Genomic DNA, 14,818 nt, shown 5'->3' with positions numbered 1-14,818 from the left:
AAATTTTTTTAAAAACTAATAAGATTTCTAAGAGAGTTATCGAGCCTAATTTTTGAATTAGATTTTCAATTTTTTAATAATTAAAAAAATGTCAAGAAAAAAAATGTATATAAGTTTTTGGTTCCGTACCTAAATGACGAAAAAAATAGCCATTTTTCTATTTGACGTTCCCGATGCTCGTAAATAATAGAAAAATTGGTCAAATCGCTTTAGTTGCATAGAGTTACATTAGTTTAGGATAATTCAATATTAGACAATTTACAAAAAAAAAATTGTAAACAAATAATTTGTTCGACAAATTTTTTCTACGATTTTCCATAATTATACATTTTTTCTAGTTTTATTGCAAGATATTTAAATGAAAACAATATGATATAAAAAAATTTCTGTAATGATTTTAATTGTTTGTATTATAAACAAATTGTATGTTGAAATGCAGTAATCTGACGATTTTTTAAACAAATTTAATAAACAAATACCAGTCTTTTTAGTTGGGAACTTTATTGGAATTTCATTAACATTCACAATGAGTTGATAAATTGTATGATTTATTCAAACAAATTTAATCAACAAATGCATTAATTAGGAAATTCAAGAAAACTTCAGCAAAATTTATTATTTTTTGGTGACTTTTGTGATTTTTTCAAACAAATTTAATTAATAAAAGCATTATTTGGGCATCTGTGGACGGAACAATTCGTTTTTTTCAATGTCAGTCTTTTTAATGGGGAACTTCGTGATCATTTCAGCAAAATTCATAATTGGTCGATAACACACTATTATCAGGGTTGGAATCACCAGATTCCTACCTTACCGACACTTTTTGTATTTCCTAATTTATTTTTACACGAAACGCCACATGGAAATAAAAATTTTATATAATAAATAAGAAGCTCTGAGAAAGGTGGCTTTGGTCCTACATTTTAATAATCATGAGAACAAAAATGATGTACACAAATTTGTTTCCATAATTATAAACATTTAGGACTTATGTATTACCTCAAATAAAAAAAGTATCGGTATGGTAGGAATCTGGTCATGCCGCCCACTCATCCCATGGCCTTTTATTAAGGGCATGTGACAGATTGAGAACCTTATATTACGCCCGATCAAGTGTCCAGATTCCTACCTTACCGACACTTTTTTTATTTCTAAACTTATTTTCACACTAGGTGCCACACCGAGTTAAATATTTTAGACACTAAATGAAAAACACTTAGAAAGATTGGTCTGGTTCTAAATTTCAATAATAATGAAAAAAATCAACAACAAAATTATTTAGAAACTACTTTTTTTGTTGTAATTGTTAAAATTTAGGACCAGTCTCACCTTCCTCAGTGCTTCTTTTTTAGTACCCAAATTTTCAACTCGGTGTAGCACTTCGTGTAAAAATAAGTTAGTAAATAAAAAAGGGTCGGTAAGGTAGGATTCTGGTAACGTGACCCACTCGTCACTTGGACTTAAGGGCATGTGACACAGCCAAATGCCTACATTACTAACCTCACTTTATCAGTTTACTGAATATTTTTTTGGACCTAAGAACTTGTTTTGTAAATAAAATAACAAGCTGAAACTTTGGAAAATGTATTAGAGTACAATAAAGTACGTATAGGTACTTCATTTGGGTAGGAACTTCTCTGAAAATTATTTCCGACTAAATTAAAACTGGGAGCCTTTTTCACATCTTTTTTCTGAACCTCAACATTTTTCGAACGTTCGAATTCTTTTTATAGATAAAATGTCAGTCTCAAACTTTGAGAAATGCAAAAGTACAAAATTTAATAATAAAAGATGTAAAAAAAAATATTTAAACTAAATCTTATCCGGCACACAGCAAAGTACTCGACTTTCAATTCCATCGGAATCAGCCGGTAACTAGAGAGATATTGAAAAGTTTTGAAACGATACAAAAATAATTAAAACTTGTAAAGTTTTTTTTCTTAATTTTGTAAAGTTTTATGAAAATGAAAGATATTTTCTCAGGTTCCTAGGACCAATTAAAATAATTTTTTATTTTGAAAAATTAGTTTGAAGAGTTTATGTAAAAAGATTTCAGAAGATTTCAAAAATGTACTAAGAAGAAGCTGAAAGATTTTAAGGCAATTTAAAAAAATTTTCAGAATCAATAAGATGTGCAGAAAAAAATTTTAATAATTTTTAGAAATAAGAAGGCTTAGAAGGTCTGACAAAATTAAAAAAAGGAATTTTTCTTATATTCGTGTGAAAATTTAAAATCATTTTTTATTTTGAATAATGAACTATAAGAGAAAATTGAAAGAGGGTTTTAAACATAACAAACGATTTTCTAAAATTTCTAAAAATGGTTCACAAGATTTTAAAGCAAAATGTTTCAAGAGAATAAAAAAATTTTCTTAAAATGGCTGGGAAGATTTAGAAGATAGTACGGTATTTTTTAAATTTCTGAATGATATTTAAAAATCTTGAGAAAAATTCGTCAGTTAAAAATATTTTCAAGAAGTTAAGACGTTTTAAATAGATTACGGAAGAGGGAGGGATATTTTAACTAATGTACGTAATTTTTGCAAATTCGCAAAAAATTCTTCGTGAACATTATCTTTTTAGGTATAATCTTTATTATTTCGTTGAAAATTTAACAATTTTTTTAAAAAGACATTCCGTGCAATTTTCGAAAATCTTAGACATAATTTGAAATATTTTGAAATAATTTAGTCTTTGCAATCTTAGAGAATTTTTTTTAATCTTTGAAATCTGTTGAGTAAATCTTTGTGTATTTTCTTGAAATCTTTGGAATCTTTAAAATATTTGTGAAATATTTGGCATTTCAAAGTTGAATTTTCATGAAAAAAATTAATTTCTACTAAAACAATGAATTTTTAAATCAAGAAGATAAATTTCCAAAAAAAAAGTTGAATTTTCTGCTAAAAAATATTTCAGTTAACTTTTCGCAATTAAAACATGAATTTTTAAACAAGAAATAAGTTTCTGAAAAAAATTAGTTTTTTATCTTTCTATCTTTTCTAATCTGTAACTAAAAAAGAATAATTTTCGACCAGAAATGGAGGTCACATTTTTAGTTCAAAAATTTAATTAAAAAATTGTTCAAAAAGAAAATGTTTAACAAAATAGTTAAGTTTTAAACTTTTAAAAAAGTAGTTTACCTTTGATGATAAACGTTCAACAAAAACAAAATAGTTTAACTTTCAACAAAAAATATGAATTTTAAAAAATTATAGTTAAATCCTAAACCAATAACAGATAAATTTGCAATCGAACAGTTGCATTGCTTCACACACAAAAATTTTTACCTAAATAGAGGAATTATTAACCATAAAATACGAATTTTGAACCAAATATTAGAATTATGAACTAAAAAGGATGAGTTTTGGAAAAAATTGTGGAATTTTAAAACAAATAATAATTAAATTTTCCACAACATAGTCGAATTTTTAACCAAATATGCTGAATTCCTAACCAATTAGCTGAATTTTTAATAGAAAAAAATCACTTTTCAACCACAAATTAAATAGTTAAATTTTCAGTTTCGAAAAATAATTTGAAAAAGTAAATTTCTAACCAGCTAAATTCAATAAAACAGAATTTTCAATAAAATAGACCAAAAAGACAAATCTTCAACAAAATACAGAAATTTTAAAATCAAAGAAGAAAAAAATCAGATTTCCAACCAAATAGTTAAATCCGGAACCAATAACCGAGAAATTTTCAATCAAAAAATTGCATTTTTACAAAAAAAATAAATAAAGGTTCTACCGAAATAGATGAATTATTAATTTCTAAAAATACGAATTTTTAACATAATAGTGCATTTTTTAAACCAGGAGATAAATTTACAATTAAAAAATTAAATCTTAAAAAATTAATTTCCAACCTAGAAGGTCAACTATTATGTAGAAAATTTGTTTTTTTTTTTTTAATTAAAAACGATTTTTTAAATTAAAAATGCAAATTACAAAACAGTTGAATGTGCAACCGGAAAGGATATCTTTCTAAGAAAATTGTCAAATTTTCAATTAAATAATTAAACTTATAACTAAAAAAATGATATTCAGGAGATTTCGGATAGATTTTAAACACAGATTTCAATGATTTCTCAAAGATTACAAGATTTCAAAAATATTTCCAAATATTTAAAAACTATTTCGAATATTGGACAAGGATTTTAGTGATTGTCCAAAGATTTCACAAAGATTAAAAAAATTGCAAAAATATTAAAAATATTTCCAAAGATTACAAAAAGATTTCAACGATTTCCCAAATATTTCAAATATTTTGCAAGGATTTTAATATTTCACAAAGATTTCGGATATTTTAAAAGTATTTCAGAAATACGTCAATGGTTTCCCAGAGATCTTAACATTATCAAAAATACATTAAATACTTCAAAAATATTTTCAAATGATTTTGATGATTTTGCAAAGATTTCGTAAATATTTTGAATATTCCGCAAAGATTTCGGATAGAATTACAAAATTTCACAAAGATTTTAATGATTTTCCTATTTTTTCACAAAAATTTCAATCATTTTTACAATTAATACCAAATATTTTTAAAATATTTTAAATATTACCTAAGATTTCACAAAGATTTAAAGAATTTCACAAATATTACCAAATTAAAAAAAATATTTTATATATTTTCAAACATTTCAAATATTTCGCAAAGATTTCGGATAGTTTTAAAAGATTTCAATGGTTTCCCAAAGATTCCAATAATTTAAAAAATATATCAAATATTTCAAAAGTATTCTAAATATTTTATCAGGATTTGAATGATTTTACAAAGATTTTTAATATTTCGTAAAGATTTCGGATAGATTTAAAATATTTAACAAAGATTTCAATTATTTAAAAATAATGATTAAATATTTATAAAATATTTTAAATAGTTCGCAAAGATTTCCAAAGATTTTACAAATATTGCAATGTTTTCCCAAAGATTTCAAATATTCTATACAGATTTCGAATAGATTTCACAAATATTTGACTGATTTTTCAAAGATTTCAATAATTTAACAAATCTTTAAACTAATGAATCTTAAAAAAATAATTTCCAAAAAGGTTCTATTACAGGTTCACCTCACAGTGGGGAAAAAAGAATATTTTTTGGTCCAAATACGATTCCGGCTGACCCTTTTAAACCGATTTGGACGTTTTTTTTCTGAAAAAAGCTGATAAAATTTCAAAGAAAGTTTTTGAGCCTGATTTTCTTATTAAGTTTTTCAATTTTTTTATAAATAAATAAATATGACGAAAAAAATGACAATTTGTTCTATTTGACGTTCCCGGTGCTCGACAATAATAGGAAAATTGTTGCAATCACCGACGTTTCATAGATTTACATTATATAAAGATATTTCATAATAATAAAACAGAAAAAAAATTGTTTATATAAACAAATTTTTTTTTGAAAATTTGTTTTCTATAATTTTCAATGATTTAACTTTTTTTAAGTCATATTGCAAGAAATTCGAATGGAAACAATATTTTCATAAAAAAAGTTTCTCTTAAGACTATTTTTGTTAATATTACAAACAAATTTAATAAACAAATGCATCATTCGAGCACTTATCACGGAAAAATTCATTTTTTTTTCAGTGCCAGTCCTTTTAGTTGGGAACTTCATTGTATTTTAGCAACATCCATCACTATTTGATAAATTTTGCTTTAAACAAATTTAATAAACAAATGCATTATTCGGGCATCTGTTGACGAAAAATTCGTTTTTTTCGATGTCAGTCTGTTTAATTGAGAACTTCATGCCAATTTCAGCAACATTCGTAATTAGTTCATAAATTTTACAATTTTTTAAAACAAATTTAATAAAAAAATGCATTATTTGGACATTTGTCGACGGAAAAACTCGTTGTATTTTCAATGTCAGTCCTTTTAATTGGGAACTTTACGATAACTTCAGTAACATTCATAATTAATTGATTAATTAAATGTTATATAATTTAATTATAACATTTATGAAATGTACTGAATGAAAAAAATACTTTTTTCTGACATTAAAAGGACTGAATTTGAAAAACGCGACTGTTTACGTCGATAAATACCCAAATAATTCATTTTTTAATTAAATTTGTTCTAAAAAAACATCAAATTAATCAACTAATTATGAATGTTATTGAAATTATCGTAAAGTTCCCAATTAAAAAGACTGACATTGGTAAAACGAGTTTTTCCATCGATAAATACACAAACAATGCATTTGTTTATTCAAATTGTTTATAACATTAACAAAAATAGTCTTAGAAGAAATTTTTTTAATTAAAATATCGTTTCTATTCAACTTTATTGCCATATAACTTAAAAAAACGTGAAAGTATCGAAAATTATAGAAAACAGATTTTCAAAAAATAATTTGTTTATAAAAATTTTTTTGTTAATTGAGCACCGGGAATGTCTAATAGAAAAAATTGCCATTTTTCTCGTCATATTTATTTATTTATAAAAAAATTTTTAAACTAAATCAAAAAGATTCGAATGGTCCAAAATTTGAGACCGCAGTTTTTCAACAGATCTCCACGTTTTGAAACTCCCTGAATCCGAAAATCAAGTTTTTGCGATGTCGCCTGTCTGTCTGTCCATCTGGCCGTCCGTAAACACGATAACTCTCGAAAAAATGAACGGATCAAATCCATATTTGGCAAAATTTCTTTAGGTTCTAAAAGAAAGGACGAGTTTCTTAACCATCCATTTTTGATAAAAATTCAAAAAGTGAGCGCATTTTGAAATTTGTTGAGACCACTTTTTTTATGAATGTGAACGTCTGTGTACGGATGTTTATAGTATTAAATTGGACAAAAAAATTATCCTAATGACTTTTTTTGATAAAAATAAAATTCTCAGAGTTACAGCATTTTCAAAATTTTTATAATCAACCGAAATTCCAAATTTTAAGTCGTAGAACGCACGATTAAAAAAAAATTCAGAAGAAAAACATTGCTTTTTGAAAGCCCTACAAGACTGATAACCATTTTTTTGGATTTTCTTGTTCAAATTTGTATTGCACAAAAAATAATGAAAAATACAAAATTCCATTTTCTGGTCAAATTATGTAAGATACGAAAAAAGGTGAATTTACCAAAATTGTTATCCCAAAATATATCTACAATTTCGTTAAGAATCAGTTCTTGATAGCACGCGTATTTTTATTTTATTCGCGAAAAATCACATTGCAAAATAAAAAAAAAATTAAGAATTTGTCGAAAAATGACGAAAGTTACGAAAAAAAAAATAATGTGTACCTAAAAGCCTACAGAGCGTTGAGAAACTTTAATCTTTGACTATACTCAATTAAGTAGACAATTCAGAATATGAAGACGTATATAAATACTGCCATCTAAACCAGATCTTTTTAATAAAGTTTAATTCAAGCATTCGAAATTCAAAGAATAAATATTTGAGCGTAAAGCGCGAGGTGTCATTATGTCCGAGCGCGAAGCGCGAAGTAACCCATTATCGAGCGCGAAGCGCGAGATTCAACAGACGCGCGCTCAAATTTCCGAGTAAAGCGTGCCGCGCTCATTTAAAAGAAAGATTGAAAAAAAAACATCTAAATCGGTCCACAGGTTGAGCCGGAATCTTATTTTGAACCGTAAAATGTACTTTTCCCCCACCGTGCGCCTGTGAGACTTATCAATAAGGTCAACGTCCCAGAACAGCATTCCTTCTAATCCGAACCTATCCAACACAATGCTCTCGATACGACCATACCGGCACATACCGGCTGCAACCAGCGCCAGCGAGACCAGTGAATGTTTTTCCGCTCGGTCGCGCCTCTGTAATGAATTCTGGAAGTCAGCAATCAATGCACCTGAGCCGATGACTCACACTGTCATACCGATCACCTCGAAAAGCTGACAAGAATCAGTTCAGCTGGCAGTGGCGCCCTCCCTCGATAGCAGGTCGCCTATCGTATCGCGACTGCGATGGACGATCGCTACCGATCGCACGATCGGTCCCGAGCGTTGTTCGATGTCGAAGGTCGTATATTCAAGTGATTTAAGTCTCGAACTTGCAAAGTCCCAAAGTGCGACCGACGTCGCCTTCTGCGTCGATAAAATCCCGACCTTATCGCTGTGTAATCTGCATCGTTATCAGTGCTCGTCTCGTCTCCGTGAGTTCTCTGCTTCTGTTACGGCTGATCATCGAAGTCTGCTTCTCTGCCCTAAGCGCAGTCGCGAGACGTTTTTATTGATCGTAACTCGCGGGGGAGCGACTCGCACGCGTCATGCGTCGTCGTGCGGACTCCGTGCTGGCGGCGCAAAGCGAACATCCTCCATATGCTCGGCGCAGTGACAGTGACAGTGCCAGTGTCAGTGATAGCACAAATCCCGTTCCGAAGTAGCGCTCTCGAAATTACAACTTGTTCCGAACTGGTCCCAACATCTGGACAGAAATCGCGAAATTGCCTGCCGCCTGGGGCGCCTCCAGAGCCTTGAGCACCAGCAACGAAAGCGAAGGTCGCTTGAGATAACCCGACAGGTGAAAGTAAGTCAGAGAGACGGCGATTTCTGACGTTCAGGTGCAGAGAATCAATCTTTGCAAATAAAAAATTTGGGGAGATGTCCAGGTTCCAGAGAAGTTTGATGTCTCATTAGAAGGTAGAAAAACGTGATCTAGGTCGGAATAACTTTGGCAGGAGTTTGAGGCTGAATCGAGTCAGAGGCCAAGTGATAAGGATAAGGTGAAATCTTTTGAGATTCGTTCATGATCGAGCGAGCGGAGGCTTGCTGATTCGATCAGTAGCAGCCCGTCCTTGGACTTGGATTTAATTTCTAAATTCGGTGTTCTGTATTCTATCAGTGGTGGTTTTGGATTTATTGACTAGTGAGGAAGAGGCGCTGGGATGAGTTTGCTGTCACCGACAATTGGCAGGGTCCGCTGCCTAGCGGATGAGGAGGCTGATCACAATATGCTCCAGGGTAAATTTCACTATCCTTTGTCTATGTCTATAGATAATAGTTTATATAGTCTGCGATCTATAATAATCTATAGAAATAGAGTCTGTTCTGCAAGAGCGCAGGTGTCATCTGAAGGTCAACTTAGGAGCGCTAGGGGGCAATGGGGACAATGCCGCCCCTCAGAAAACGCCTAGGGAGAGGCACAGTATTTATTTTCCCCCCTCTGAAATCAAATAATTTCATTTGTCAGGTCGATTGAATTTTTCCAAAAATCTACCTGAAATCTTTATGAAATTATTGATGTCTTTGTGAAATCTTCTTTATCCGAAATCTTTGTCAAATATTTGTAATCTTTGTTAATTCTTTTCAAATCTTTTCTTAAATGTTTGTGAAATTATTGAAATGTTTAAAAAATTATTTAAATAGTTGTGAAATCTTTCAAATCTATTCAAAATCTTTATGAAATAATGTTTATAATCATTACAGCCTGTGAAATCTTTGAAATCTTTTAAAGTAATATCTTTAGGAAATCCTTGAAATCTTTGAAAAATATTTGATGAATATTTGATAATATTTTTGAAATTATTGAAATCTTTTGAAAATCATTGAAATCTTTATTAAATGTTTTTAATCTATCTGAAATTTTTATGAAATATTTTGAATCTTTGCAAAATCATTGAAATATTTATAAAATATTTCGAATATTTTTGAAATATTTGAAATTTTTAGAAAATTATTGAAATCTTTATGAAATCTATTAGAAATATTTGAAATCTTTGTGAAAATATTGCAATCTTTGTGATATCTTTACGAAATATTTCAAATATTTTATGGATATTCGATTATATTTTTTAAATTATTGAAATCTTTGAAAAATCATTGAAATCTATGTTAAAATTTTGTGTTCTATCCGAAATCTTTACAAAATATTTTGAATCTTTCTAAAAACATAAAAATGTTTCTAAAATATTTAGAATATTTTAAAAATATTTTAAATATTATATTAATATTTGATCTTTTTTTTAATGATTGAAATCATTGAAATCTTCCTAAAGCTTTAAAATATGTTTTAATTGTTTGAATCTTTGCGAAATACGTTTGAAAGATTTGCGAAATTATTAAAATCTTTAAAAAATCATTAAAATCTTTGTGACATCTATTCGACATCTTTATGGAATATTTTTAATCTTTGAGAAAACTTTGCAATTTTTATCAAATCTTTGCGAAATATTTCAAATATTTTATAAATATTTGATACTATTTTTAAAATGATTTAAACCTTTGTTAAATATTTTTAATCTTTGTGAAATCATTGAAATCCGTATAAAATATTTAGAATATTTTAGAAATATATGATATATTTTTTAAATTGTTGAAATCTTTGAGAAATCATTTAAATCTATTCGAAATCTTTATGAAATAATTGATATCTTTGAAATCTGTTGGGAATCATTGCAGTCTATGAAATCTTTTAAATATAGTCGAATTCTTTTCAAATTCTTTAAAATTTTTGGAAATATTTGTAAAATATTTCAAACATTTTATAAGGATTTGATAATATTTTGGAAGTGATTGAAATCTTTAGAAAATCATTGAAATCTTTGTTATATCTTTTAAATTTATCCGAAATCTTTTAAATCTTTGTAGAATCATTGAAATCTTTATAGAATATTTGAAATGTTTGGAAAGCTTTGCGTAAAAATGGTTTAAAACATTTTTATGAAATTTGTGAATTATTTAATTATTTGAAAAATCATTCAAATCTTTGTAAAATCGATTCGAAATCTTTAGAAAACATGTGGAATATTTAGGAAAAGATTGCAATCTTTCCGAAATATTTCAAATATTATATAAATATTTGATCTTTTTTTTGGAAATGATTTAAATCTTTCTAAGGTATTTTAAATATTTTGTAATTATTTTAAAAATATTTTTTAATATTTTTGAAATTGTTTAAATTTTTGCGAAATATTCTTAAAACCTTCGTGAGTTTACTAAAATCTTTAGAAAATCATTAAAATCATTGTGAAATCTATTCGAAATCTTTTTAGGGAATATTTTTAATCTTTGGGAAAACGTTCCATATTTCGTAAAATCTTTGCGAAATATTTCAAATATTTAATAAATATTTGATACTTTCTTTGAAATGATTCAAATCATTAGAAAATAATTAAAATCTTTGTAAAATATTTTTAGAAATTTTTTTAAATATTTGATAATATTTAAATCTATCCGAAATCTTTGCAAAACCTTTGCAATATTTGTGATATCTTTGGGAAATCACTGAGATCTTTGTAAAATCATTCAAAATCTTTAAAATCTATTTGAATTCATTATGAAATATTTGAAATCTTTTGGACATCATTTCAATCTGTGAAATGTTTTAAGTCTGTCCGAAATCTTTGTAAAACCTTTACAATCTTTGCAATATCTTTGGAAAATCATTGAGATCTTTGTAAAATCATTCAATATCTTTAAAATCTATTCGAAATCATTATGAAATATTTGAAATCTTTTGGACATCATTTCAATCTGAGAAATGTTTTAAGTCTGTCCGAAATCTTTGCAAAACCTTTACAATCTTTGTGATATCTTTGGAAAATCATTGAGATCTTTGTAAAATCATTCAAAATCTTTAAAATCTATTCGAATTCATTATGAAATATTTGAAATCTTTTGGACATCATTTCAATCTGTGAAATGTTTTAAGTCTGTCCGAAATTTTTTCCAAACCCTTTACAATCTTTGTGATATCTTTGGAAAATCATTGAGATCTTTGTAAAATCATCCAAAATCTTTAAAATCTATTTGAATTCATTATGAAATACTTGAAATCTTTTGGACATCATTTCAATCTGTGAAATGTTTTAAGTCTATCCGAAATTTTTTCCAAACCTTCACAATCTTTGCGATATCTTTGGGAAATAATTGAAGTCCTTGTAAACTTTTTGGAAATCTTTGTGAAATATTTTTTATCTTTTTTTTCAAATATTTTGAAATATTTGTGAAATATTTGAAAATATTTATAAAAATGTTGAAATCTTTGAGAAATCATTGAAATCTGTGTTTAAAAGCTATCGGGAATCTTTGTGAAATATTTATTAGAAAAGATGAAATCTTAAAAAAAAATTTACCTAATAAAAAAAGAAATTTTTGATAAAATAGTCCAAGAAAGAGAAATCTTCAAATAAATACGTTTAATCTCCAATATGAAAGGTGAACTGTTTTGTAGAAGATTCTTTTTTTTTGTATTTAAATTAATTTTTTTAAATGATAAATGTAAGTTTTCCATTTTCTCTTAAAAATGGGTATTTTCTCGTTTAAAAATGCATGTATTTTGTTGAGTTTTAAACTCTTTTGTTGTAAATTTAATCTCCTTCTTGAAAATGTAAGTAATAAGATAAATTTTTTTCTTTTTTGGTAAATAATTCAACATTTTCAATTTAACATTCAATAAATCAACATTCCAACATTCAGCATTCAATAAATCAAAATTTTTGATCGACAATTTAATTTTTGTATTGGAAATTGCTACTGTTTTGGTAGAAAAATTGTCCTTTTGGTTTTACAATTCAATGGCTTGCTAGAAAATTGAACTTTTAAAAAAATTTAATTAACAATTGAAAAATGTAAGTAATTGGTACAAAATTTGTGTTTTTGGCTTGAAAATTCAACAATTTAGATGAAACTTCATGTCTTTTGTTGAAAAATAATCTTTTAAAATATTTAGATTTTTGTTTTAAAATTTAATTTTTCTATTGGAAATTTTCACTTTTTGGTAGAAAATTTGCCCTTTGGATTTGCAATTCAATGACTTGCTAGAAAATTAAACTATTTTAAAAAGCAAATTATTAATTGAAAAAAGTAATTATTTTGTAGAAATTTACGTCTTTTTTACTGGAAAATCCATCTTTTTGACTTGAAAATTCATTTAATTTCTTGGACAAATATATATTTTTGTCGAAAAATAATCGTTTAAAATATTCAGCTTTTTGTTTGACAATTTAATTTTTCTATTGGAAATTTCTACTTTTTTGTAGAAAATTTGTTCTTTGGATTTACACTACAATGACTGGCTAGAAAATTTAACTATCTGAAAAATTAAATTATTAATTAAAAAATTTAATTATTTTGTAGAAATTTATGTCTTTTTTTACTTGAAATCCATCTTTATGCTTGAAAATTCCACAATTTATATGAAAATTCATTTAATTTCTTTAACAATTGTTTATTTTTGTTGAAAATTAATCCTTTGGAAAATTCACATTTTTGTTTGAAAATTTAATTTTTCTATTAGAAATTTTCACTTTTTTGTGGAAAATTCGCCCTTTTGAATTTACAATTCAATAACTTGCTAGAAAATATAACTATTTTAAAAATTAAATTTATAATTGAAAAATGTAATTATATTGTAGAAATTTATGTCCTTTTGCCTTACAAATTAATTTGATTTCTTAAACAATTGTGTGTTTTTGTTGAAAATTAATTCTTTGAAAAATTCACATTATTGTTTAAAAATTTAATTTTTCTTTCAGAAATTTTCACTTTTTGTGGAAAATTTGTCCTTTTGGATTTACAATTCAATATCTTGCTAGAAAATTTAACTATTTTAAAAAGTAAATTATTAATTGAAAAATGTAATTATTTTGTAGAAATTTACGTCTTTTTGACTTGAAAATCCATCTTTTTGCTTGAAAATTCCACAATTTATATGATAATTCATTTAATTTCTTGGACAATTGTATATTTTTGTTGAAAATTAATCCTTCGGAAAATTGAAATTTTTGTTTGAAAAATTAATTTTTCTATTTGAAATTTTCACTTTTTTGTGGAAAATTTGTCCTTTTGGATTTACAATTCAATAACTTGCTGGAAAATTTAACTACTTAAACAATTAAATTAATAATTGAAAAATGTAGTTATTTGGTAGAAATTTCATCTTTTTGACTAGAAAATTCAACAATTTAGATTAAAATTAATGTATTTTGTTGAAAAATGATCTAATTTGTTTGAAAAGTAATTTTTTATAAAATTCACCTTTTTGTTTAAAAACTTCATTTTTTTATTAGACATTTTCACATTTTCTTGTAGAAAATTTGTCCTCTGGATTTACACTACAATGACTTGCTAGAAAATTTAACTATCTTAAAAATTAAATTAGTAATTAAAAAATTTATTTATTTTGTAGAAATTTATGTCTTTTTGACTTGAAAATCCATCTTTTTGGCTCAAAAATTCCACAATTTATATGAAAATTCATTTAATTTCTTGAACAATATTGTCTATTTTTGTTGAAAATTAATTTTGTTTGAAAATATAATTTTTCTATTAGAAATTTTCACTTTTTTGTGGAAAATTTGTCCTTTTGGATTTACAATTCAATAACGTGCTAGAAAATTTAACTATTTTAAAAATTTAACTAATAATTGGAAAATATAATTATTTGGTAGAAATTTCGTCTTTCTGACTTGAAAATTCAACAATTTAAATAAAAATTCATCTATTTTGTTGAATATTAATTTTTTTTATATTCACCTTTTTGTTTAAAAATTAAATTTTTCTATTAGAAATTTTCAGTTTTTTGTAGAAAATTTGTCCTTTTGGATTTACAATTCAATAACGTGGAAGAAAATTTAACTATTTTAAAAATTTAACTAATAATTGGAAAATGTAATTATTTGATAGAAATTTCGTCTTTCTGACTTGAAAATTCAACAATTTAAATAAAAATTCATCTATTTTGTTGAATATTAATTTTTTTTCTATATTCACCTTTTTGTTTAAAAATTAAATTTTTCTATTAGAAAATTTCAGTTTTTTGTAGAAAATTTGTCCTTTTGGATTTACAATTCAATAACGTGGAAGAAAATTTAACTATTTTAAAAATTTAACTAATAATTGGAAAATGTA

General features: G+C 26.0%; 1 protein-coding gene across 3 annotated transcripts in view; it reads left to right on the top strand.

Annotated features, from left to right (window-relative positions):
- Positions 1-14,818, top strand: part of LOC117179141 (cerebellar degeneration-related protein 2) — a 413,086-nt gene that overhangs the window by 146,768 nt on the left and 251,500 nt on the right. The window contains exon 1 of one of the 3 annotated variants that reach the window (XM_033370816.1): positions 7,889-8,929. The exons of the other annotated variants lie outside the window; for them this stretch is intronic. Coding sequence (XP_033226707.1) covers positions 8,854-8,929 — 76 coding nt within the window. The 5' untranslated portion in view covers positions 7,889-8,853. Of the gene's footprint in view, positions 1-7,888; positions 8,930-14,818 lie in introns of those variants that run through there. 3 annotated transcript variants of the gene reach the window in all.

The sequence above is a fragment of the Belonocnema kinseyi genome, chromosome 8 (genome assembly GCF_010883055.1).
Source record: "Belonocnema kinseyi isolate 2016_QV_RU_SX_M_011 chromosome 8, B_treatae_v1, whole genome shotgun sequence".
NCBI classification, from domain to species: Eukaryota; Metazoa; Arthropoda; class Insecta; order Hymenoptera; family Cynipidae; genus Belonocnema; species Belonocnema kinseyi.
The sequence above is the reverse complement of the archived record's forward strand: the minus strand, read 5'-3'. Positions and strand labels throughout refer to the sequence as shown.